This window comes from Mus musculus, chromosome 9, assembly GCF_000001635.26.
Source record: "Mus musculus strain C57BL/6J chromosome 9, GRCm38.p6 C57BL/6J".
Lineage (NCBI taxonomy): Eukaryota > Metazoa > Chordata > Mammalia > Rodentia > Muridae > Mus > Mus musculus.
Genome location: NC_000075.6, coordinates 102,209,077 through 102,236,623, shown reverse-complemented (window position 1 = coordinate 102,236,623; position 27,547 = coordinate 102,209,077). Strand labels below are relative to the sequence as shown.

Here is a 27,547-nt window from a genome sequence, read left to right as displayed (position 1 = left end):
TTTTGCAGATATTAGTTAAAATTGATTCATACTAGAGTTGGGTACATTCCTCTATAGCATGACTGGTGTGTTCTAATAAAATCCCCATAGTAAATGAAATGAGAGATGGCCAGGCTGAAGGTAGTCTGGACTTGTGTAGGTACAAAACACAAACAACTAAGGGTACCAAGAACCAGCCAAGAAGGCAAGGAATGCCTCTGTGGTCCTCTGTACAGCTTACTGCAAAGGATCTGGTCTCCAGAATCTTTCTATTGTCTTAAGTCAGTTGGGTAGAGGTGTATTGTTATAGCATTTCTAGCAAACCTCTTCTATTCAGCTCTGTAACTTATTAACCAAGTTCCTGCCTCCTGCTTCACGACTAGTTTACTCAATCCCACACCACCATGGGGTCCAGTCGTACATGTGACTGTGGATATGGAGGTCACCCTGGGACAGAGGTTCCTTTTAATTGCCTGCTATATTTCTTATATATCAGAACTTGGAGCCCTAGGAGACCCTCTGAGCCAGAGAAAAAGCAGTTCCTTGTAAGCCACACACCATGTCCAAGGCTGGGCTGGGTAGAGAACAGAGCCCTTCCAAGGCATTTTGGCACTTCCTAGTACCCCACCTCAACCTTGTTCCTCGGGTACAAGTCTGTTTCTCTAAATGCCTGGCTGGAAGGGTCCTTGGTGGGAGGGGCATTGGAACTCCACCAAGGGCTTCCTGCTTACTCCTGAGCCTCTATGCGAACCAGTGCTAGAGCTGGAGCTTACCCCAACCCTTGAGTCACTGTGCTGTGACCCATGTAAGCTGTGGCTTCTTTTATTTACCATAATGAATTGTACCTTGGAACGCAAAAGAGACAGAAGGAGAAAGGCGTTGTGGGGAGGACTGTGCAGATCTGTGTGTCCTTTAAAAGAGCAAATTTCACAGTTTGTATTTCCAATTTGAATGCCTGTTCAGACTCATTCAATACGTCAGTCATTCAACAGATGAGTTGGATTGGCTCATTCAGTTTACTCAGGCTTGTTTCTCTTCCTTGCTGGCCATTACCACCCATCAATCAGGGGAGACATGCATAATAATAGCTTCCATTTGCCTAAGGTTTACACTTGGCAAAGCTGGCAAGTAAGTGTTAGTCAAATGAGTGTACTTGATACAGAGCTTCTTTCTGGGCTTGTTCCTATTGGCTGGGGGCAGGGGTGCTGTGCTCTGTTAGAGAGGAGGAGGCCTTTGGTACCTAGCTGGGTTTTAGTTTGCTCACTGCTGGGAATTGAACCTGTGTCTGTCGGGTTTATTGACTGCTTATGGTGGAGGAAGCAGGCAGGACATGAAACTCAGAGTCAAAGTCACAGCCATACCCCTCCTCTCTTGGTGCTCAAACATAATAACTCAAACCAGGCATTGAGGAAATGAGAGTGACTCAGAGCGAAATAGACCTTCACGGGCAAGCCAGGGCAAACCTTAAGACCCACTATTTCAGTGGGTGCCAAGAACCAAGAGGCCACCCCAGGAAGGTAGAATGGCAGGAATGGCAGGAAGTGGGACCAGGCTTTGCTTTGGGGATCCATTTGGAGGAGACATCTCTGGACCAAAGGGGTCTCAGAAGTGCAGACGTCAGTAACAACCATCCAGGCAGCAGAGAGTCTGAAAATCACAAAGTAGGGAGGGCAAAGGTGGAAGAGGTGTTTCTAGGAGATAATTGAAATCCGTGTTTCTGAATTCTGGTATTGTAAGACAACATAATGACACAGGAACATGCCTGTCCCAGCAGAGCATGCCCCTTGTCACTCTGTCCCTGCTTCAGTATGCTTCCCAGTTGAAGCATCCCTTGGATTGCATCTTCGGGGCACACCAGCTATTTCCTGATATATGTTTGGGGGCTTACATTCACATGTACAGCACTGGGCTGGTATATGTGTGAGGATAGGCTACTGTCATAGTCTCAACTGCAGACAGTTCTGTGACAAACATCCTCATGAAATAGGGCCTCCCTTCCACCTTTCTCTGATAGTTATTTCCTCTGGACAAACACTTGATAGTGACATCACTCTGTGGTCATAGGGCCTGATGTTGGGTAGAACTATTTTTTTTGTGTGTGTGTATGTGTGGTTTACATTGGTTGCAGACAGTGAGGATGTCAATGGCATAGAGCCCAGTTCAGATGGGGCTTCTGGTGAAACATCATGGAGGAGGTGGGTCCCAGTATGCAGGGATAGAGTCTGGACGCAGGTTGCAAGGAATGGAAATGAGACACATGGAGGAAATGGATACCCTAAAGGAAGAAGTAATGGAAGTTGATGAATGATTTGATAGGAAACTAAGGAAAAATGAAGACTATTGAAAGCAAACACCAGTTTGGACGTTGGTAAAGGGCTTAGTGTACAAGAACGAAGATCTTGGGCACCACATAAAAATCCAGGCAATACTGTGGTGGGATGCATTTGTCATTACTACTGGAAAAGCAGAGACGAATCTCTGCAGCTTGATGGCCAGCTACGTCACTGAGCTCCTGGCTCAGTGAGAGACCTTTGACCTGTACGTGTACCTGCATGCACGTATGTGTGCATCCCCATACACAAACATGTACATATATATTATACACATACAAATAACCTCTGAGCTATCAAAGGCACAGGAGCTAGGGAAGGGTGATAGGAAAGTTTGGAGGGAAGTTATGGAGGAAGAGGAGATAGACAAGGGAGAATGAATGCAGAGATTTGGATGGGGTGGGCCCATGGTTGGAGGTGGGACATGGAAACCTACTTGGAGAATGCTCTTACTCTAGCCTCTGCAGCTGTATGGGGCCCAGGCCTCAGACCAGAGGTACACGTAACAGTTGACAATCACCCAACCCTATCCCCAATCTCAGATCTAACAAAGCTTCTTCCTGGGTTCATTTTGAGCCAATACAGAGAAATAGGGACCAAATCACAGCTGGCCAGTCGTACTACCACAGGGAGGTTTAAACATGTTAGGAGATTAGGTGTCATCTTTGGTGATGAGACCCTGCTGAAGGAGCTGAGGATTCAAGGGACCATGGATTATCGGAAGGGCTTGGCAGATGCCATTTAGGAGCAAACAAGTCTGGCTTGTCCAGTATGTAGGGTTGAGGCTGGCATGCCCAGTGTGTAGGCCTTGGTCTAGGGTAGCATGGAGGTCCCTGGGAAAGGCAGAAAGCTTAACTGTGCTCACTCATGACCCCTAGGGCACCCTGGAGTTGCAGAGTCACCTTATACGGGCCAGCATGGGCTAGGCTTAAGGCTGTGTATGTGAGCATGTGCACATGTGGAGGTACCATGCGTGCATGTGTCTGTGTGTCTCCTCTCTTTCTCTCTGCATGTGTCTGTGTGTGTTTGTGTGTGTGTGTGTGAGAGAGAAAGAGAGCAAGTAGAGCAGTTGTCGTCCTTGTCACCATCCATGTCCCTGTGCTTTTAAGAGCCAAGAACTGGGAAGGGAACGGTATAAGTGCCAGCTGCCTACCAGGGCTTGGGTGTGCTTACCCTACCCTTTTGAAATTTATTGCTCACAAGTGTCCCTGCACACCACCTTCATTTCCTTCACTGAGGAGAGAACTGAAGATTTACTTGTGTGAATATTGGGTTAGTTTCTGTTTCCCGAGGACTGCCTTGTCTGGCTGTTCTCATTTTATTTCTGGAGTCTGCACTGGGCCCCACCCCCACATACTCTTCAAAAACTTTTGTCCAAGGATACTTGAACCCCCTTTGCCACCGTCTCACAGTCTCCTCCTATCATTCTTTGCAAAGGAGAGTTAGGACTGCGCAAGTCATGTCTGCCATAGGGTAAGACTTTCAGGTTCTCGTGTCCAGCAGACAGGAGCCTGGTTTGTGAAGCATACCATGTTGTGGATCCCAGGTTCAGGACTCTTGTGGGCTGTCAGGAAAGGACAGCATGGTGGCTGGCGCTGATCCGTGCTTGGTGAGCTTGTCTTGTCAAGTACACACCAGGCATTGCCTCAGAAACAACCGGAAGCTACTGTTCTCTCATCCTTCTACGCCCGTTTGTATTGTTACCACTGTGGAAGGACATTGTAAATCAACTGAATGTCTAATCTATGTCTCTCCAAAAAAGAATGGCTGGCCTGAACAAAGAGAGCTTATTTATCTCTCTTTTTATCACGACAGGTATCTAATTCCCCCTCAAATATCAATATATCCACAGATGCCAATGGAGACAGAAAGAGAAACTGCTGGCAAAGCCAGGCGGCACCTGCCTTTTTTTTCCCATAGTGGCAGTCTAGAAGTGGTCTCTCCACCAAGACCCCTGCACATGGCCCACTGGGTGCTGGGTGGGTCATGAGGTTCCTGTGCTGAAAGCCCTAAAGAGGAATGTCCCCTGAGGGGACATCCTGCCATGGTTCATCCTGCTAGGCTCCTCTTTGCAACTTCCTTCCTGCTGGTCAGTCCGGCTCTTGCCAGAGCTCCTGTCTGCCTCCCACGTTGGCCTGCTGTTCCTTTGAGGGGATTCCCACTCAGTTCAACCTGCCTTTGCCTCTCCCAGTGTTGATCTGAAAACCACACCCCGGTTCTGGTTGAAAAGGCTGGTGGGATACTAAATGGTCACTTTTTTTCCTTCCCCAAAGCTGATCTACTTCACCTTGTCAAGGAGATCAGCCGTGCTCACCGAGACCGACACACTCATGCCCCTGTGCAGAAAACCCTTGCACATTGCCCTGAACTCTCTCGGGTGCAGCCAGAACAGGGATCCAGGTATCACTACTTACCATCCGTGAGCTCAACCGACACACATATTCTCATCCAGCCCTGTATCCTCAACATATACCACCAACTCCTCTTCTTTCAGTAACGCAAGGAAAATGGCAGGGGGGGGGGGTTGGAGGCAGGATGGAAATGTGTCATTGCCTCTCTAGAAATACTCTATGGGCACCCTGTAGGTTCCACAGCTTCAGATTGTCCCCATAGACCCAAAATATAAGCTGGGAATGACCAAGTTACTACAGCAGTGATAACACTGTTGTGTCTCCCCTTGACCCATTCGTCATCTTGCCTAGGAGACCCCATCCTTCAGAGAAGATGGCAGTGGGTGAGAGCTGGGTCCTGGACCCATCTTCCCAGACCCAGTGTTGATTTCCCACATTATACATGAGCTCCCAGAGGGGCGGAGCCTAGGAGGTGATGGGCACGGGTCCCAGAGCCCTGTCCCCTGCAGGCATCTTTGGATCTGACAGCAACACATGCCCTTCCAGCTGGTCTGGTCCCCGTGCCACTGTTTGAGAGCAGAAGTGACGGTAAATATTTAATTGTGCTTCCACCATAACTTTCTGCCAGAGCTCTCAATATGCTTTATAAATGCAAATGAGAGCTCCCTTTCTCTCCAGGGAGATGTAAACCTCCCCCAAATCACTTTTATTCGGCCCCCACCAGAGCAGAAAGCTGTAATCAGGAGCTCCCTGCTCCAGAAGAGCAACTAACCTTAATCACACAGAGGGGGTGGTTCCTGTGGCAGTGGTCCTCTTTCTCCACACTGGGCAGGATGTAAGGAGATGGATGCCTCTTGCTGCAACTTCTGTCCAATAGGATACATTGAAAATACTATTTATAAGCAGATTCAATTACCGTTTAAAGCGGGTGCCTATGACAATTATGGAGACGGAGGTTGTATTTATGGAATTAACAGAACAGAGGAGTCCCTGGAAGGTTTGGAAATGAAACCCCATTCTTAGTTTCGATTCTAGACACCGTTTCCTCTGCCACCATCATTCCCATCATTCCCAGTACTTCTCCAGTGAAATTCTGTGGTTAGTATCGATTTGCACTCTGGGAGCTTTGGTGGCTTGGTGAAAAAAAGAGAGAAAGCACCACGTGACTCCTTCCTCAATCCCAGAGCTACAGGGAGCTTCCAGATCTGTCTGGGGGGGGGGGGGACTGGAGGGGCACTTAAGGCTATCCATCCGTGTTAAGGTGAGAAGCTGTGTGACTTTTCAGAAAGTAGCAGCCCTCTCTGCGCCACGGTTTGCTGTTCTGTCTCATGGGTACTTTGGTTCCTGCTTCAGACCCACCTGGCAGAGATATTTTAATGATCACGGAGATGAGCTCCTATAGGGGCTCCTGGAGTACCTTCTGAGGAGTGTATTATGTAAATGCGTGGTGTCATTATGAGCGCTATTAGTGCTGTGAAGTGGAGATGAGAAGAAAAGGGAGGCTTGCTCTTCGCAAGGACCCCAGCTGCTGGCAGTCGGCGGGGGAAAACAAACTCAAGATGCTCTGCTGGTTTTGGCTTGTGATAGCACTAGGCTCAACCCTAACTGAGGTCCAAAGAGGGTGGGAAAATGGAGCTTTTCCCTCTCCCAGGCAGCTTCCGAATGTGCTTCATCAAATCCACCACGGGCATAGAGGCTAGTGGTGCTCCAGGTAAGGTCCACACTGCCAAGTTGCAGGGGGAGGCTCTCTGTGGTCCTGTTGGTCCTGGCCCTATAGATATCTACATGGCATGCATTCTGCATAGGCTCCTCTTGACTGCCTAGCCCTTGTTTGTGGTCCATCAAGATGCTTCTCTGTGGTACTTCAGATTTGCTCAGGCCCCCAGGCTTCTTGAAGGCTCCTATAGTAGCCATTAGTGAAGGCCATTGCCTGTGGTTTTGCATTTTGGGATGAAGGTGCCCAGCGCCCTGTGTCTGGAGCTCTGTCTTGGGCTCTGGTGCAGGCAGCTTTCTGGCGTAGCACTGACTAATGAGTATATCAGTATATCAAGGCCAACTTCTTCCTTCTTCTCCTTCTTCTCCTTCTCCTTCTTTTCCTTCTTCTCCTTTTCCTTCTCCTCCTTCTCCTCCTTCTCCTCCTTCTCCTTCTCCTTCTTCTCCTTCTCCTTCCTCTTCCTTCTCCTTCCTCTTCCTCCTTTTCCTCCTCCTCTTTTTCCTTTTCTTCTTCCACTACCTCCTCCTCCTTCTCCCTTCCTCCTCCTCCCCCTCCATTTATTCAATGTATAGTTCAATATGCATACATGTCTGAAGGCCAGAGGTCTATGTTGTGTGTCTTCTACTGCTATTCACCTTATTGAGACAGCATCTCTTACTGATCATGGAGCTTACCATTTTGGCTAGACACTCTGGCCCGCAGGTCACCAGGATGCCTCCCCAGTGCTAATATTATAGACATGTGACATAGGTGCTGAGAATCTGAACTCTAGTTCATCGTGCTTGTGTAGTAAGCCCTTTGCACCCTGAAGCCTCTCAGTGATGATAGAGTCATCATTGTCTCTCTGTTTCATTGCCACATGTCACCTCCAGTTTCTCCTTAAACCTTTAGTTCCTGCCTTGACTCTTGGTTCCTTTAAGTCCAAAGATGTTGTAACACAGCCTTCTGCCTTCCAATCTTTTCCCTGAAGCAGTGAATAAGGAATAGCTGTTCTCATGGGGTAGGGGAGGCAGTGGGAGGCCAGCGGGAATAAAAGCATCATTTGTATCTACCCACCCCTGTGAGCTCTGCATCTTTGCAGCTGGGTTGTGCTGTGTTGTTCTGTTGATCTGCATGTATGCTGGGGAATCTGGATGTGTGAGACACCTCCAGCAACACAAGTGGATTGTCAAAGATATTACTCGGGGTGGGAGGAGGCTGAGCCACACACCTGCCATCTCAGCTACTCAGAAGGCTGAGGCAGGAGGATCACTTGAGCTCAGGAATTCTGGGTCAGCCTGGGGAACAAAGCAAGACTTTGTGTAAGAAGGGAAAGTTACCCCTCTGGAACAATTTAATGAATATATATATATATATATATATATATATATATATATATATATACACATTGACTTATCACCTTATCACTTCTATGATATCCCGAAGACTTCAACTCAAAAGTATTTGGTGAAAAATCTTTGAACCTTTCGGCTGGGCAATGAACTCTCAGATAGGGTAGTAGAGTATGAAAGAGAAACTTGATGAATTGGGCTTTGTCAAAACCAAAAACTTGTGGTCTTGAGAAGACAAAATGCAAGCACCTAAACAGGGGTAAATATTTACAAAGTGTATATATGAAAATGGACCCAATTCTGGGACATAAAAAAGAACTCTGAGGATACCCAAAAGTGGCTGGATAGGAGTGGAGAGTGCTTGCCTCCCCTCCCAGGCACCACAGGGAAGTGGATGCTGAGGGGACTGAATGAAGCCCTGTGAGACAGGGAGAGCTGGGATGGCTGCCCAGAGACAGGCACAGAACAGCAGGAACCGGGACCCTCCATCCCATTAGAGAGATGACTATTGGGGGTGGGGGAATGGTCAATAGAACAGCCCCATCAGAACACCATTTCCAGGGATAGCTGAGGTCTAGCAGCAAGGGAGTTCCATAGTCATGGTAGGCTGGGCCAAGTAGAGATTGCTGTCTGGAGTTTGCATCATGGTGTTTCTCAGAGAAGTAGACTGCATTATTTTTCTTTTCCTCCCCCCTCCTCTCCCTGCTCCTCCATTGGCTACTCGAGTGATGGAAGCATCACCCTCTTCAGGACAGAGGACTTCATATGCCTTTCCCCAGTGGGAATGTAAACTTCTGCCTATGCCCATCCTGGGTGCCCCACAGACAGCCTCCCAAATTTGCACAAAGCATGAGAGCTTCATGACCCCAACTAGACCCAGCAGTTCAACTGTGTCTCCAGCACCCAAACCCATGCGATTCCCTTTACAACAGGGGCTTGTGGTTCAACAGGGCATGTGGTGCCAGTCCTATGACTCCAGGAAACAAAGCCCTTGCCTTCTGGGACCTGGGCCTGTCCTTCTCATGCCTCCCTGCCATTCACTACTGTTACCAGCGTACACCACGACTACCTGTTGTGGTTTCCTGAGGACATGTTTCTCAGTGGACCTCTGCTGCCAGCAATGCTCATGACCAGTAGGGTTTAGGGACATATTTCCCCATACTTTCCATGTTCCTAGTGCCACCACTGCCATTATAGGAGACTACCAGTGACAGAGGTGCTCATCCCAGCAGGGCCTAAGGAATCAGTCACTTAATTTTGCATGCCTGGGATCTCCATTCTCATCATCAGAGTATCTGTGTAGTTGTTGGCTGCTCTATGCACCAATCACCACATCCACGTGGATGCTAGACTATCCCTGCTCCATCTGAAATCAGATGGGCCCCACTGTCACATGCACCATCTTAAAAGCTATTGATTCTAGCCAAAGAATCTATATAGAGACTGTATTGCGGTACTTACCTGGAAGTAAATCCAACTTAGTCTACCAGACGACTACACTGAGAAACATCTTCAGCTGAAAGATGTTCATATGAAGGTTGCCCTTCAATTGAAGGAGACACATAATCGATGTTGTGCAAACATCGAAGTAGAGATGCAGTAAATATAAACAAGCACAGAGACACAATGCCTCCCAAGGAGTCCACTACTCTCTAGCAAAGGACTCAGAAGAAAAGGAAAGTATAAGATGCTGACATTCAATTCAGAGTAATGTTTGCCGGGACTGTCACTGAGATACAAGAGAATACTAACAGACTAGTCAGTGGAATCTTATGAAACCAACTCACAACGTGAATGAGGGATACAGTGGAGGACAGAGTCTGTTGGGAAGAACCGAACGAAGGCTGGAGAGGAAGAACTTGTCAAATCAAATATAAAACAGAATTAAGAGCCCCACCCATAGACTACACCAGTAAGAAGAAAGGATTTCTGAACTGGAAGCCGAGTCTTTTGAAACATCCCAGCTCAGAAAAACAGGGGATGTGGTGGGGTTGCCTCGAGAGTTAGATCTTTTGGAGGCCCATTTTCCGAATTATTTTTGGAATTATCAGTGTTCAAGAAAGGAGAAGGGATGGAAAAGACACAGGGGACATGTTCAATAGTAGTAGCAAATGTCCTAAATCCTGGGAGAGATATGGACATCCAGATCTAGGGAGCCCAAATGACCTCAAAGAGATTTGACCTACAAAGGCCTTCTCCGTGGTGCTCAGATTCAAACTATGAAAATTATAAGACAGAATTTTAAAGACATTGAGAAGTGCCAGATCATATTTAAGAGGGCTCTTCTCCACCCCTTGTGGTAGACAAACAGCAGAGTTTCCTTTGCACAAATCTTCTAGGCTAAGAAGGAATGATATGGTACATTCAAAATTCAGAAAGATAAAAACAGTCTTCCAACCAAGAATATTATAGCCAGAGATATTTACCTTTGGAAGTGAAGGAAAGAAGAAATGATATCTCTAGACAAGCAAAGCTGATGAAATTCACACCATCACTAGACTAGTCTTCCAAAAGCATTATAGAAATACAAGCATCGCATAAAACAGAAAGACAATTCCTGCTCAGAGATTAGGAGAATATATGACACTTTTGTCAAAATGTTCATTCTACTCAGAGCAGTCACACACTCGATATAGTTAGTTTTCATCAAAATATCAATGACATTTTTTTTACAACGCTAGAAAAGATGATCACAAAATTCGTATGGAAAGATACAAGATTCAGGACACCTAAAGCAATGTTGTGGAAAAAGAGCATAGTGGATGGTATCATAATGTATGTAACTGAGCATAGTAGAAATGCCTTTTAGACATGTAAAAATAGCTTAGTCAGAATGCCCACTACATCCAAGGCTTCACTTGATAACAGAACTCCGTAACATCAAGATAACCAAGAAACAGTCCTAGAGCCTCATGATGCCCATTGGATAATATATAAGTAGAGACCATGAACAGTGTTATGCTATGCACATCTGGAGAGACACCACCTTGATCTTCCCTGTGGCTGAAGACTCTCAAATTAAAGACTTCTGTTAGAGACTGGACTTCACCTTCAGCTAAGATACATCAAACAAGTGAGCAGCCTTGGGGAGGCAGGCTTAGGACAGTAGTTAGGAGTTTATAGTGTGAACCTTGTGTGATGGCCTGGGCATAATAAAATGTTTTATTGTACTAGCTATGTGCATCTACCCTTTTGTTCTCAACAATGATTGTCTTTAAAACAGGCCACAAAGCTATAGTAATCAAAACAGCATAATATAAAACAGATACAGACCCATGGACTAGAAAGGAAAACCCTGAAAGAGGAATCCACTTATTACAGCCAGCTAACCTTTGACAAATGCTTCAAGAGCACCTGTTGAAGAAAGGACAGACTCTTCAATAGATGAATCTGGCAAAGCTGGGCGTACATATGCAGAAAAATAAAAGTAGATTCCCACATCTCAGAGGGCATGAAAACCAACTGAAGTTAACATCAAAGCCATGAAACCATGAAACCCCTGGAGGAAATATTTCAATGCCTTGACATAGGCAGAGATGGTTTATATATGAGGAAAAGCAGAAGAAGCAAAAGCATAAATAGACAGATGGAATTCTGTCCAACGAAGAAGTCTCCACAAAGCAAAGGAAACAATAAGGTGGAGGGACAGAGAGAGACCTTACATAGTGGGGAAAATGTCTAATGAACTCAATCAACTCACCCCCAGACAAAGTCTAGTTAATAAGAAGCAGACATAATGAATAGACATATCTCATGGGAAGATACAAAAATTAACAGTAGCACATGAAAGAAGTACAGTGGTTGGGAAGATAGCTCAGTGGGTAAGTCATTTGCCACACAAGCATGAGGAGGAGTTTGAATCCCACACATGCACACGTGCACCCCCCCCACACACATATACACATATGCACACACATACACACATGTGCACAGCTGTTCACCCATACATGTGTGAAGACTCATAACTCATGAACACATGCTCAGCCTCACTGATCCTCAGGGAAATGCAAACCAAAACAACATTGAACTATCATCTCATCTCATGATGAATGGCTGCCATGATGAAGACAAAAAGCAGACACCGGTGGGAAAGGAGAGAAAGGTGACTCTATTAGTTTCTGCTAATGGGAATGTAATTGAGTAAGATCACTATGGGTAATAGAATGGGTGGCTCTCAAAACAAGCAAACGATGACTACCATATTGTTCAGCAACGCCATGTCTGAGTGTGTATTAAAAGAGGAATGGGATCATTGTGTCAAAGAGAAGCATGTATGCTATGTTGATTCCAGCATTGTTCACCATAGCCAAAATGTGGGATCAACCAACACACCCACTGGTAGATGAATAGAGTTGAAAGGAGTGTGTGTGTGTGTGTGTGTGTGTGAGAGAGAGAGAGAGAGAGAGAGAGGGTGGAACATAATCGAACCATGAAGAAGACACGGTCTGCAAAGTATGCAATGTTGAAGGTTTGGAATGAGTAGGATTCTCCTATTCTTGTGCAATAGCCCTGATTTGGAAGAGAATAAACATTTGTAAAAATTGAAGTGCGTTCATAAAACAGGATTGCACTTAGCAATGAGAAAGAATGAAGTTGCTTTGCTGATACAGGCATGCTCTACACGCACTGAGAACTGGAGTAGGGAGGATTGTGAGTTCAAGGCCAACTTGGACAACACAAGACCCTAGCTCAAAAAATTCTCCTCCCCCAAATACCAACAAAACCATAACAAAGGAGAACCTGTAATATTCTCAAAATGTGAGTTTTTCTTAAAACTATTATGTTGAAAGCAGCCAGAAAAAAAGCAGTATATACTATATAATTAAAGATAATGACTTTTACTTTTAATGACAATGGATCAGCCATTGCCTGGATGCAGGGACAGAATGAGCTAGGAGCAAGAGGTTAAGAAGGCCAACAGGAGATTTAAAAAAATGTTTATCTAGATTGGTACTGGGCTTGAAACTGCATTTCTGTTTTGGATCTGTCCTTTGTCAAATTGCCTAAGCCCCTGTCAGGTTCCTGGGGGAGAGGGTGGGCATATGTCTGGTCCAGGGGCAGAGAGACTTGTGGGAATGTCAATACTTAGGTGAGCAGTCTGAGAACTTTTAAGGACATTAACAGAGACACCTTGGAAGATGCTGGGGAGTTCTTGGGGAGAGTGAGACTGGAGAAGCAGTTAGGGGCAGAGGAAGAGGACACACAGAGGGTTCAGAAAGTCTAGAGAAAGGCTTGTTGTTTGGTTACCAGGTCAGCATGGCACTGAGAAAGTCGAATAATGCACTGTGGGTAGATGCTGGATATGCCAAGATAGTAGATCAAGGCATAGGCAACTGGGAAGTCCTGGAGAGAAGACCATGAGGTCTGCCATGGGTCTGAGCCTGGATGTGAAGATACCCAAGACTATTTCTGGCACCAGCTACTATTACACATAGCTTCATGCTCTATTCTCTTTCTGATTCGCAGAGACATTGATGGACACAAGGACAGCCACTGCAGAGTTGGGATGGACGGCCAACCCTGCCTCTGGGGTGAGTATCGCACCAGCATCCTTCCTTTCTGTGGGAGAGATCTTGGTTCCATCAGGTGGCTGGGAGATACAGGGCTTTCCTAGATCCATACATGTGGGTAGCAGTGCACAGAGTGAATACAGGGTACACTGCCTTTCTAGAAAGCAGCACCACAGGGTCTCAGACCTGAGATGCTCCTTTTCGTGTGGTGTGGAGCATCTCTTGACCTAGTTCTTCCAGACAGCTAGTTCCCAGGCAAACAATACAAGCCATAGATGTGTCAGAAAGGGGACATTAAAGCTAATGCCTTTATAATACATCAGAAATCAGCAGTGCCCACAGGCTGCAGAGGGGCCATGAGCACGAAGAAGGGGCTGGCAGTCAGAAGGGCTGAGGCTGTCTTTCACCTGGAGCTTGCCTTAGAGACACATTCTTCATTCATTCTGTCAGTGTATATGTACCTGGCCAGACCCTGTAGCTTTGATGAACAGTTTTGTGATGCTCATGGTCTCCTCTGAAAATCAACCATGTTCATGGATGAGTAGGGTGCCATCTCTGGAACACCGGAGGGATCAATGGTCTCTATTGTGATACAGAGCTGGCAATGAGGAACTGGAGGGGTCAAGAACTCCAAATGAAGAAGGTTCACGTGAGCTGGATTTAGAGGAGCGAACAGAAGTTTGATAGGTATGGCATAGGGGGCTTAGGAAGATGATCCAGGTAGGAGGGACATCTGGCCAAAGGGTGGGTCATGAAAAGACACGAGGCCCAAGTCTATGCATAGAACATGGCAGGATGTGCTGGGGCATATTAGAACACAGCTCAGTCAGATGGTCCTTGAGTTTTTAATCTTCCAGGAGATGGAGAGATCTGGACAACAGAGTAAAAGGGCCACCCTGCTGGTAGGGCTGTGGAGAACTACTGGGAGGAAGGCATGGAAGAGGCTCCTTCAGCTGCCTTGAGTGTATCCAAAGAATCAGATTGCAATGCTCTACTCACAGAGCCCTTTGAGAGGAGTGAAGGAGGGTGGTCAGAAATGGTGGGCCACAGTGGGATAGAGGGGATAGAGAAGATGCTCTTGTGTCCCGCACAGTGATTGGCTGGCTCTGGGTCTTAATAATAAAGGGAGAGTACAGAGGGATGAGTGGTTTTTTTTTTTTCCTTGCAAGGAGAGAAGTCAGGTAGAGCAGGGTTGTTCCAGGCTTCCTCTTCTGCCCTTGACTTTCTGTGTTTGGTAAAGCAACATCCACCGGGGACTTTCAGCACAACAGGGCTCCTCACTTTAGCCTAAGAGCTCCTCAGGTGGTAGATCACCGATGCTCTCACATGCACTCCCCAGGGCTATCATGTCCAGATCCCACCCCCAATTCCTGTGTTTGCAGGTTGTACCACCAGGCATAAGTTTCATGCCTCAAGACATGGTGAAGCTAGCAGTCCCCAGAACAGTGCGTTAGGACCTAGCAAAGGCTTCTCACCCTGGACAGGTCCAAATGCTACTAGTAAGACTGTGGGCAACCAGGGGAAAACAGCCCGCTTGAACTGGGACTTCATGCAAAGCCGACCAAATGACCAGTTAGGATCCCTGAATATCCAAAGCTTGTGCCCTTTGTCAAATATATATGATTTGTGGGTTTCCCTCCCTTGATTTGTCTTTCTTTACTTTTTTTCTTTTTCATACATAACATGTATCTTTTTTAAACATTAAGTCTTTCCCAAGGAAGACTTTCCTTGAAGGGGATGTTAAAAGACAAGTGTTGCCCTCTCGAGATGGCCGCTGTCTGGGCTGCTCACAGTCTGACTCCACTCCCTCCATACACACACCTTGTTCTTAGCATGACACAGCTATCTCCAGGCATTTGTTATAGGAATTCTAAAACCAGGTAAGTCATCAACTCATGCTCCAAGAGCCTCTTGAGTCTGTCTGGCTTACAGCAACCAGATGGATGGTCAGGATGGTCCTTGGCCTGGGCTGAGGGGGATATCTTAAAGACCATGCATCCATCCTGTGCCGTCTCTCTCCTCTCTCTGTTGCTATCCTGAGTAGAGGCTGCATATGCTAGTAACTCACCAGGGGTTCCTGTATCCAACTTCACATCTTGCTTCGTATGCTAGGGGCTTGTCTGTCTCAGGACAGCACAAGGAGAACTCCCCCCTTCTCCCTTTCTCACTCATGCACTTAGGCTTACAACCTATGCACCTTAGTCCACAGCAAAGGCTGAGATCAGGAGCGATTTCTGAGTCTTTTATCATCTTCAGACTTCTCTGTTCACTTGGCCCACCCTCAGGGACAACTTCTCTGCATCCCAGCTTGGTTGGGCTCTTCCCTGCTCCATCACTGGCCTTCTGGGTGTCAGGGAAGTTTTCCCACCAATGCCCTACACCACTGCAGCGTTTACACCTCTCTGTGCTAGTATTTGATTCCCTTATTCTTCATCATTCTGCTTTCTAACCATAGCATGGTCTCCAGACTACAGTACCTGGTATATTTGCTACCATCAAGAACTGCATCTGCTTCACAAGCTGATCTAATGTATATTTATTTGTTTTAAGTTTCTGATTGTACACATTAATTGCCCCATTTTGGGGCACAAAGGAAAGCACACACTTTGCGGGAAGAGGCATGCTGCCTTTGCAGTGCCTCTGGGGCACCCATAAGCAGGTCCGTTTGACCTCATGGCTGTAGACTCCTTCTAAGGGCTCCAATCAGTGAGGTGGGAGTCCAGGATGTGGCTCCTCTGTCCCTGGAGAACAGCCGAGTGTTCTGGTTGCATAACTGCACTGAAGATAAAACCGAGGAGGTGGAAGGAAGCTGAGAGGATCATTTCATTGACACCAAGGGAGGGTGTGTCAAGGAGAAAGAGGAGGCAAGAGAGGCAAAGGCTGCTGGGTATGAACTTATCACTATGTCTAGCCCCAAGGACCCTGTCAGTAATCCACATGGATGCTTTCAGAGAGCACCAGGGCAGGGGCCAGAAGCAGTGATTACGTAGTGCCCGTCAGTAGGAGGTAAAGTGAGGGAGACTGTGTCAATGAAGAAGGATGAAGACAGAGTGGGTCATGGAGGACCAGAGAGGCTGGGGACACTTTGGCCAAGGACAGAGATCCAGGTATGTGGAAAGATCAGTGTGCTCTAGATCGGTGAAGGAAGCCATGAAATGGGATCTATTCTAACTTCAGACCTGCTGTCTGAGAGGGATTGAGGTTTTAGACAGTGGAGTTGGGGAATCTTGGGAATCTTGGGGCATGCAACTTTAGAAGGTGGAGGGCATTTGTACAGAGCTACTCACTTGCTCTGGTCAACCAGTAGGAGTTCTGGCAGTGGATGTACCCAGAGTTACAGATGTAACGGTGGGATTGAAGAATGGAGGGACCAAGGATAACAGGAAGCTGTTGGCACCTTATAGACTGACTGTTGTGACCAAGGGAGCTCTAGTGAGACTGTAGAACAGGTATGTAGGCACATCTGGGACTAGAGTAGGACCAGAAGCTGTGACCTTATGTCAGGGGTAAGATTTGAGGTGCAGCTCATCTAGGTGAAGAGAATCTCAGTTTGGGGCTGGGACAGAACATAAACTTCAGACCCAGAATAGCTTAGGCCATCTGAGAAGCTAAAAAGCTGTACTGGGTGGTTCATATCTACTTTGGATCCAGTAGAGAAGTTAGTGGACATAGGCCATTGGAATTATCTCTCTATAGTCAGTAAGTCATTAGTGACTCAGGCTGGAGAAGGCAACTGGGGGGTGTCATTGTATGTGCCTGGAGGGAACTTTGGGTGAGGTTTGTCCTGCCCTGAGAAGGGATCACTCTGTCCTTCCCAAGAGGGGAGGCAGCCATCAATGCGGTGGATGCTGTCCACACCACATGGCAGTCCCTTGGGCTCCATAGAGAGAGATCCTAAGAGACCTTTGGTTTATGTGGCTATCTGTGTTTCTCTGCTCTTGTGCTCGAGAACTGCCTGTTCGGGCCTTGGCTCACCACCCACACCAAGCTCCTATGCCATTCTTAGTTCTGTTATTAGAAAGCTGACTGTAATATTACATGTCAGAATCAGAACATATTTATGCCTGAATTCAAAATACTGCTTGGTAATTAAGCAGCCCACCTTTCATGTAAGTCACTTGGTTTAATCAAAATCACATGCCTACCTGGTAAACGGAGAGAAAAAGTAAAATTCCTGTTATAGGTGGACAATGCCAGCGGGTATTGTGTTCCCTCTAAAGGACTGTGGTTATTTGAGAACACCCCAGTGCAGGTCTCCACATCCTCCTTCCTAGGCTGGATAGACCGTTGTTCTCTTGGCTCTCCTCTGTGTAAGACCTCCGGGCAGTGGTGAATTCAGAGAATTTAAAGTAATCACTACATTGTAAATTGTGGCTTTTACCGATACATGGTCCTCCACAGTCAGTCCTGTTTCTAGATGCTGCTTGGCCTCTTCCATGTTTGCCTCCTCCCTAACCTTGTTCCCTGCATGTGTTAGCTCTGTTTTGTCCCCTATGGGACCCTCCTGGGTGTTCATCTGTGGCTCAGTGGTCACAGCACTAGCCTCTCAAAAACAACCAAATGGAAAGGATGCGGCCATGTTTTCAAGGTCCAGAGGATGAAACTGCTCTAAGTCTGTGTCCCTGGTGCCAGCCTAGCAGGGCGTAGTCACCAGGAATGTTTGTCAGCTGAATAAGTAATACTTCTTTGCATCTGGAATGCAGGGCTCCACATTAAGAGATGCCCAGGACAGGTTCACTGTAGCCCAACAAAGAGTTAGTTATAGGCCTTGCAATATCCAACTGTCAATAAAGAGCTAGTTAGCAATGCAAATAGTACCTGTGAGATGAGCCTGATGAAGGAGAATGGACACCCAGGAGATGCCCTTCTTTTTCAAGCCCTGACTATAATGGGTTAGAGGCACATCCGTGTGTCCCCTGAGAATCAGGCGTATTCAATTTCCTTGTTGGAAATCTAAACCTTTTACTCTCAAAGAGCTTGGGCAGAGCTCACCTACTATTGTACCTGGGCCATAGATGGCCTTCTTTTGTGTCAGTTCCTGTGTCTATGATGTGAGTCTCTAAGAGTGAATATCTATGTAAGTTCTCATCTTCAAAGACTTCTCTGTGGGCTTCCAGACTCCATGTGTATCTGTGCTGCCTCTCAGAATCACCTTCACAGCCAGTGGCATGTGGGGTTGACTATTTTAATAAGCCATTCTTCACCAAGACTTGATAGAGGAAAATTAGAAAAGGGATCCAGAATCAAGCCTGGTGAGCCCACAGTTTGAGTAAACTGGGCTCCTGTGCACTCTCTGTGTGTAATCAGCATATATGTGTGTGTGTGTGTATATATATATATATATATATATACACACACACACATACACACACACACATATATATATACACACAGGTGTGTATTTGTATATGCATATATTTATATATTATATATCTGTGTGTATGTATATGCACCTATATGTGCCTGTGTTTGGGCATATAATTATATGTATATGTGTATATGTTGTATGTTTATATTTGTGTATATGTGTGAATGTATCCGTGTGTATGTGTATATGTGCATATTTATGTGTATATGTATATGTGCATATTTATGTGTGTATGTAATGTTATATACATTTGTATACCTTTACATTTCTGCATATGTACCAGTGTATATATGTGGTGTGTATGTTTGAATACACATGTATTTTTATGTGTATATGAATATGCCTGTGTAGACATGTGCAAGTGTGTATATGTGTCTATGTATAGACAGATGAAGTTAAAGGAGTTTTACCGAGGCCTCTCTAGGCAGGTCTGTGTTGTGGTAGGAGGATTTTGAACTGACTAAGCTAAGCTCCTGGAGCCAGCTGTTGGGGAGGGAAAGACTCCCATTTGAAAGCCTATGTCTGGCCATAAACTCCCTGCACAAGCTTCAGAATCCTGTAGGGCTATCCCAATACCCACTGTCTGGCTATCCAGGTGTGTGGACTGCCTGGGCCACTTGGCATCCCTGGCTCTGTCCTCCATCCTCAAGTGCTCAAGGCGCTCTTGCCAGCTGGCTCTCATGGGAGTGAGGAAATTACACTCAGGAGAGAAAGCCTCTCCAGTAACTGCCTGTCTCTTCCAAGGCTAACAAAATCAATTCTGATTTTTCTGGGCTGGTAAGTGACATGGGTATAGAGCAGCAGCCTAGGCCAGCTCGTGACATCAAATCTCTGCTCACATCCCCATTGGCTGATCCCTGCCTACATGATCAGGGCCTGCCTGTTGGACTCCCTCACCTCCTCCGTTCTGTCCGGTAACAGCCTCACACAGGACAAGGCTAGGTAAAGAAGTTTTCTTTGGCACTTAGGAAACACTAGCCTATTATCAGCCCTCTGGAGGGCTGATTTTCTTCTCCTCTTCCTTTGATGACTCAATCCTGCTAATTAGGAGCTGAGTTAGGGGCAGATCCAAGTGAAATTTAGCTGTGGGTGAGAGAAAGGGTTTTGTGAATGGAATGTCCCCTATTTGACTTTGGAGGCATGCCAGGAGCAGGAGGGCAGAGGGTGCGGCCGGTTGTGCTTTTTCATACTGTGTGTTGATCTGAGAGCATGTGGCCTGGTGGCTAAGTCCTGGCGCCTCCCCTCAACACACACTTCTCCTCAGCCAGGGCAGAAAAGTTCAAAGCAGTCTTTGAGGACTGAACTGAGCTCACAGCACGGATGGTCCAGATAGCATGGGCCAGTTTAGACCATGGGAGTGAGCTGACACACCCTGACACCCACACCTGTCTCTTTTATTCTTTTCTGTCTCTTCTCACTCCTTCTTGCTTGTCTCCCACAGTACTGGGTATTGGTCAGATGCTACGGCTCCTCTGTCTCATGGCATGTGTGCAGCAGCTCCTGCCCTTTAGCCTCTTCCATCTTTATGTTGGAAAAGAAGAAATAGCTGCCGCCGGCCCCTTCCTTGAGCAGAAAGAAGCCCTGGCATTTCTTGTACTTGGGCCTACCTGTCTTGGATTCTATACCCACTCTCCAATAGAGGACTTGTTGCTCATGGTCAGGGTTGGGCTAGGCCCAGTGAAAACTTAGGTTCTGTAGGGAAGGGGGACATAGCGTAACTCTCTCAGGGTATAGATTCCAGAAAGTTCTTAGATAGCAGATGAGAAAGATTGAAAATAACAAACAAACAAACAAACAAACAGAAGAGGCCCGTGAGAACCGACCGCAGGGCTTTCCTGGGCTCCATCTTACTGCTAAGGAAACAGAAATGAGGGACACCTCCAGATAAATCACCTTAGATGCCATGGCTCAACAGTGGCTCCCGTTGCCCTTTAACCCCTGATAGGCTGATCCTCTACTAGGACACAACTAATGAGATGCCTGCTTAGGACAAACCACAGCTGTGAATTGTGGAAGACTCAAGCTGAGACTCTGATGAGGTCCAGGAATTCAGGCCCTCCGTGGAAAAGGCAGTCTTTTTCTCACAGTACCAGCCATGAATGGAGTCCTTTCCTTAGCTGTTACCCAGGAATTAGTTTAGCTTTCTCAGCCAAGAGAGGCCAGCCCCCTGCCGCTGACCTCTGGCCCCCTGATCTCTCCTCCTCCTCTCTCCTCCTCCTCCCTCTTCAGGTAAACCATTGAGCTAAGTCAGGCCTCCCCACCCTGTGTTTCCCACCTACTCTTTATCTTTTTCTCTCTCTACCAAAAGGCCTGTAATTAGGAAACATTAGCAGGCTCAAAACAGCTTTCATACCTGAAACATCCTCCCTAATTGCACTCAGCCGAGCTCTTCCCTGGCTATTAATGTCACTTTTATGAAGCAATGAGGAGCAAAACACCCGAGGCACTTAAAACATTTTTTATATAATATGCGTCTTTTAGGAATGGAAGTTTAAAATCACCTGCCTGACAGAGACAGTGATAGACAAAGGCAAGGGGGGCTCAGGACTAGAGCTGGGAGGTGGGGCCTCCTCTAGGAGATGGAGGGTGGTCCAGGAGATCAGAATCTGCTCACAGAAAGAAAAGGCCTAGAGGCCTGCCTGGTGAGGTAGAAGGGTGGGTGGGATGGAGCCTCAGGGGAGGAGAGTTGGGCTAAGGACTCCTGTGTATGCTTGTGTGTGTGTGTGTATGTGTACGCGCATGCGTGCACATGTATGTATATGTATGCATGCATGCAAGTTAAAAAAATGGGCATTATTATTTCTAGTTTACTGGATTAAGGGATTTTGGGAGTTGTGGCTTTCCAGATTCTTGATGTCACACTAATTTCCTTTCTTGCCCTTAGAAATGCCTCACACGATTCATCAGCTTATTAGGTCTGTCCAAAATCTCCAGAGGTTATCATAACCCACTTCTCTCTTTTTAGAGAAGTTGTGGCCCCAAAAAGAAGCAGTTGTCTTAGTGGCTCACTCATGACAGGCTCAGCCGGGAGCACACAGGCAGGTGGGGATGTATGGGTTCTTTTCCTAGGCCAGATCTGGCTTGTTTGCACCCTAATAGGCTTAACTTAAGTTAACTGGGACAGATAGGTGCCCTTTGTCATCTCTCAAGCCCTCTATGGGAAGGTTGTGGCATGTTAGCCTGAAGACAGAATGACAGATCTTCCTAACTTGAAAGACAAGGTGCTTTTAGGACCTTAAGAGAGCAGGGTTCTTGAATGGAGGAGAGCAGATCAGGTCTTCCAGCCTGAACTCAGCTCTACTCAGATAAACAAAACAAAACAAAACAAAACAAAACAAAACAAAACAAAACCTGAGTGGAGGGCAGAGCATAGAAGCAAGGTTATGTTGAATTAGGAAGTCCGAAGGGGTCTACGAGATGGCTCAGCTGCCAGTTCCAGATGTGTAAGCATGAAGGTATGAGTTTGGATCTCTAACACGCATGCAGAAAGTTGGACTTGACGTGCACCTGTGATTCCAGTACAAGAAGGTAGAGATAAGCGACACCCACAGGGCTTGTTGGCCAACTAATTAAGCCCAGTCATCGAGCTCTGGACTCTGAGACTGGACCTGTCTCAACAGATAGAGAACAATTGAGTAAGGCTGGTAATAGTATCAATCTCTGGCTTCTACACGTATGTACATACACTTACGTATGCATGTGTACACACAAACATGAATATATACATAAGCTACACACACACACACACACACACACACACACACACACACACACAGAAGAGAAAACAGATGAACGAGAACGGCAAAGTTATCAGAAGAAAGATGATGACTCTGTGCCTGAGTCTAGGAAGGATGAAGTCCTGCAGAATCAGGGCAGCTCCCTGATGAAGCTTTGCCTTCATTATCACCCACTGTATTTCTAAAGGAGCAAGCCTAGGATTTGGAAGCTGATGTTCTGGGATTATTTCCATTTCCTGCTAAGGTCTTTAACTTTCGGGGGGGGGGGCCCAGTTCTGCATTTATAACGTGAGCAATGTAAGCATTTGTTAGCATAGTGACAGGGAGGATTTAATTTTAGTTACCTGTTTTTTGTAAACTGTAAAGTTCAGGGCAATACTGCTTGCTTTGACTAGTATCTGTGACAGCACTGAGCCCAGACTCTTCTTAAAGGGGCATAGGTAGGGTGGTGGGAACAAGATAAACATTTTAGCATTTCTATTAGGTTGTCTTTCCCAATGAAGGCCAGAGAACACGCCTTGTTGATAGCAGGATTTTTAGTAACAGCCACAACTACTGTTTCACCATCAGTTAAACACTGACCGGGTGTACCAGGTTCCAGGATGGCATGTGTCACCTCACTGACTCTTACCAGGATGCCCACAGTAGGTGCCATTTCTTCCATTTTTCACTGGTGTCCTTAAATCTCAGAGTTGTTGCTCAAAGTCACAGCACTGAGACGAACTCTGTGGCCTTTCTGACCACAAGAGTTCCTTCTTGTTCGACTGGCTGTGGAGGAGTGTGAAGAGGGGCATCAAGGGGTCACAGATGCTTGAGGAGTCAGAGGGCAGGTAGACAATGAGCAGAGGTCAGTGTTTTCCAATCCTCTATAGTGGGAAACATGAGATTTGCATCCTCAGCCCAGAGAGGTGCTTGTAGGGAGTACCTAAGAAGTCAGTCTTTTCTTATTTAAAAGTATATTTGAAAGGGACAGCTGGAGAAGGTGATCTGTGATCTGAAGGTTTAGGGGCAGAAGATAAGAAGTCTAAGTGGACATGAAGTACGAAGCCTTACCTACAGATCACATGAGCCCTGACTAAAAATCCAGACAGTGGTATCTGATGATGGTGGGTGGGGCCAGTTCCCATTCCCAAAGCCTTGATAATCACTCAAAAGTGAGGACACTCTAAAAGAGCTTAGTGAGCTGCTTTGTTTTATCTGGTAGTCTCAGAGTTAGTTCTGTTGAATTAGCTCCCCCTGCTATTGAATTGTGTGTGTGTGTGTGTGTGTGTGACACGCTGCTGCATCTTCACCTCCATGCACTCGGCCCTGATTCATCATGATCGAAGAGCAAGTCTAAGCCATGTCCCGGTGTCACAAAGACAGAGCAGTCAATGTGATGTCAGAGTAAGAATTCAGACTTATCTTGCTGACTGAGATCTCTGCTTTGAGTACTGCAGGCCAGCTGATAATGAATTGTGTTTGCATTTAGATACAGACAATTAATACATTATGTGACAATGAGCCAGAGGTGAAACGCTGGGCCATCCTGGAGGTTACTGGGACCTGTTTGTGGCTAGCCAAATCTGCATAGAGCTGCGGGTGGAGAAAAGGCCAGGGTGATATTTAGATATTTAGAGGGGGCTAACTGCAAGCCATGGATGAAGATGCTGGTGTCCCACCTCAGCCGGAGAGTGGTAATGGGCTCAACTAGAGAGCTGAATTTTCAAAGAGACACTGGAAAAGGTAGACTGTGTTTAGTGGGTACTGATGACTGATCTTGCCATTTAAGGAATGTTCATGCATCAAGGTACCTCGGTGTAGAAATAATCCAAAGCCAGGTCCAAGAAGCAAAGGAATGAGATAACTTTCCTCAGTGAGCATCAGACTTCTCCACAGGCATCCTGACAGCAAACTCCAGCAGTCCTGGGTCAAGAGCAGTCCCCCAAAGCAGGTTATAGGTGGTGGCCACATTTCCATCCAGTTGTGGGAGGGGGACAGCAGACTGAAGGGGAGGCATCCTTCCCAGTCCAGACTTAGTTCACATGTACTCTGATGATGGTAATGAGGCCAAGAGCCCCTCCTTCCTTCCAGGGCTGGCTCTCTGGTCTCTAGGATAGTTCCAGCTGGCTATAGCCTGTATGGGCCATGTGCTATGAGCTCACAGAATGAGAAGCCTGTGACCCAGTGTGATGGACCAGCTTCAGACTGGCCTCGGGTAGCAGCCATCTCTCCAAACCAAAGGAAAATACCACTGCTCTCTCTGGGGCTAACTCTGTGCCCTCCATTGGTAGCACTAGGGACTGAGCCAAGCTCTATTAGGCTGCTGGGGCCTGGGGCCTGCAGCGCTCCCGCCCCTGCCTTGTCGAACAAGGCCGTGTTGGGCAGCAGTGCGAACCACATTCAATAGACAGCTTAAGATAATCACATGTGTGAGGTACTGGGATAATAGTAGCTGAATACCCTGCCACTGTTGCCATAGTGACCAGCCAAGCACTGGCTCCCCTCTCCACCCCCCCCTTCTTTCTTGTTTTCTGGACCTTCTCGTTATAGGGCTGGCTGGTGGGGTGGGGGTGGGGGGTGAGTTTGGGAAATGGGAAAGAGGAGGAGAGGGGGAGGGTAGACCCTAGAGGGCCAGGCCATTATATTCTCTTTAAATCCCTCAGCTGGAGGTATTTTAAATCTCAACAGAGACAGAGAGAAACAGTGTCTTAATCCCCAGCTCCCTGTGAATTATTTAAAAGGATCCTGTCAGAAGGATGAATTTGTCACTGTTGCAGTGTCAACAGCAGCAGCAGCTGTCATAATGGCTAGGGACCCCACTCCAGGCAGGGCCTGGTACTCCATGCTGCTGCCTGGTGGCGCTGCCAGTGGCTTGGGGGTGTGTGTGGACCAGATGCTCGTTTCGAGGCACAGGCCTGTGTGGTGTCAGAGCTCTTCCTGACCTGCTGATGGATCCTGGGGTCTGAAACATGTCAGGCTACATAAAGATGCCTGTCTGCTGGACCTCAAGCCTTCTCAAGCCTTCGCATGGGGCCCCTGAGCAGTGAGGGAAGCTCCCTTTATCCCAGAGTATGGAGAGGGAGTCAATCTTCATTTGCCCTTGGTGACGTGGGCATCCTTGAGAGAGGACCGTGACTAGCACTCCCAACTGCATGTGCACCTAAGGTATACACACACACACACACACACACACACACACACACACACACATGGTGGTGAAGAAGCTGGAAACACAAGGATAAGCAACGAGGCAGACGGGAGCACTTCAGATGGTAAGCATTGTTGAGGGAGCATCAAGCCCACAAGACTGTCTCACCACTGGGCTTGTATCCATTCATACTGAAACTCCCCAAAGAGTATGTTTTTTAGGCACATCAAGGTATACAATCTGTCTGATCCTCACATTCATCTCACAGACGTGGTACTTTTAGCATATCTGTGTTGCAAAGGAGAAGACTGATTCAGAGAGGTTGAAAGAGGTACTTCTGGTCATCTAGCTGGATCTGGCTGGTGAATTCCCCCCATGAACACCATGATCTGGTTCTGGGTTGGGCAGGACTGCAGAAGAAGGTCTCCCTTGGCTCTGGTCATCTCCCAGCCTCATCTCTTTCCAGTCTTTCTGACTCTTTGCTCTTGTAGTCATGCTGGTATCCTGGTTTTCTGGGTACCCGAAAGTACCAGGTACTTGGTGTGGGAGATCTGCTGTTCCCTTTTGGGCAGAGCCTCTTACCTCTAAGCTTGTTTGTGAAGCATAGATGCCCCCTCTCAGTATCAGGTATACTCACTTGGGACCTTCTCTCTTACTTGCTTATATCTATACCATCCAGCAGTGGGGTGATGTAAACACCTTTGAACCCCCTACATTCCTCATACTCCTGTAAGTCAACTCATTGGTCCACCAAGCTGACCTTGGATAGAATCGTTTCTTTGATCCATGGTTAGTGTCCCATCTGTGGTGAAGAGACATTTGTTCATATCTCCCTCTGGAAAAGTCAGAAGGCAAGGTCACACAGCATTAAGTGCTATTAGAGAGGACGTGAGGAGACAGAGGTAGAGGCAGCTGGGAGTGGAGGCAGGGCAGCCGCTTAACATGGATCATGTGAAGTTTTGCTTTTAGAGGATGTGGTGGTTATCATGATGCACACATTCTCCATTTTCTAATTAGTTCTTTTCACTCCTTTGCTCTTATGTGCTCCAAAGAGTGTATCTGCACTACCACTCTGGAGTTCAGAGAATTCTGTTTTGTGTCATACAACAGGCAATATGAAGTCCTTTTGAGATGCCAGCCATAAAGAAACAACTGTGAGCCACCTTTCTCTTCAGTACACTGCGTGGAGTTTGGTGATGTGTGAGGGGGCTGTTCATATTCTCCCAGCCCAGCACATCTGGGAGGTAAATTAAGCATATTGGGAGGTGAGCTGGAAGCTCAGGCCCTCTTGGGAGCCATTGAGGAAATGTTGTCTTGGTTGGTTGGTGTGCTAAATGATAGGTCCCTCTGGGCATGTAGGAGTTTATGCCCCAAGGACCACATTTTACATTTTCATTAGCCCTCTAGCTTGTCTAATCTCCTAACCCTTTCAGGCTTAACCTACTATCTATACCAGAGCTTCTTTCTTGGAGTCCACACTGATTGGTGAGAAGCTGAATGGCGGTGTCTCTGACCTATCTGCTACCCTAATGAATCTGTGGGCTCCTTTGTGCTTGATGAAGTTGAATACTGCTGGAGGCATGTTCAGAGAGGCAACCATCTCTCCTGATTGGGCAAGGCCATCATATTTCCATTATTGTTCCCACAGAGCACAGTGGTAACCATTTCTACTGACATAGCAGCTTCCCTCGACAGCAGGTGATGTCCAATTACAGACTGCAGAGTGGATGGACCCAGAGCCTCTGAGCTGGGTCGGGTTTTGTTTTCCTGTGATCTGAGCTGCTGGAAGAGAGTGTCCCACTGAAAGCCCAATTGAAAGAAGATGGTCTACACTGAAGTAGGCTCAGTGGAAGCCTGGGAAATTGCCAGCAAAGAGAAGGGCTGCTGGTTGTTTTGCTGGGTCTGTACAGAGAGGGAATTTGAACCTCTAGTCCTTACTTTCTGCTGAGCACAGGGTAGCATAAATTATCTAGGATCAAGATGGCTTCCACACCCCGTTGACTCAGCTAGTGGCAGGTCTTGAGGTTGACACAGTAATGATGGTCATTGTACTAGTAGCACTAATTGCTGGTAGTCAGCAAGTGGTAGTTGCTGAAG

General features: G+C 46.9%; 1 protein-coding gene and 1 long non-coding RNA gene across 4 annotated transcripts in view; one reads left to right on the top strand and one right to left on the bottom strand.

Moving 5' to 3' along the window:
* The window catches only part of Ephb1 (Eph receptor B1), a 432,566-nt gene that overhangs the window by 118,070 nt on the left and 286,949 nt on the right, over positions 1-27,547 (top strand). For both annotated transcript variants that reach the window (NM_001168296.1, NM_173447.3), the window contains exon 2: positions 13,172-13,236. In NM_001168296.1, the coding sequence (NP_001161768.1) occupies positions 13,172-13,236 (65 nt within the window). The remainder of the gene's footprint in view (positions 1-13,171; positions 13,237-27,547) is intronic.
* On the bottom strand, positions 1,219-26,246 carry Gm31233. Of its 2 annotated transcripts, XR_001779268.2 has the most exons (4): positions 24,114-26,246; positions 5,433-5,526; positions 3,839-4,015; positions 1,219-1,626 (listed from the first exon to the last, which is right to left on the bottom strand). It is a non-coding gene; the product is annotated as a predicted gene, 31233 (long non-coding RNA). The 2 variants fall into 2 exon arrangements; XR_379779.3 differs by lacking the exon at positions 1,219-1,626 and having other exon boundaries at positions 3,709-4,015.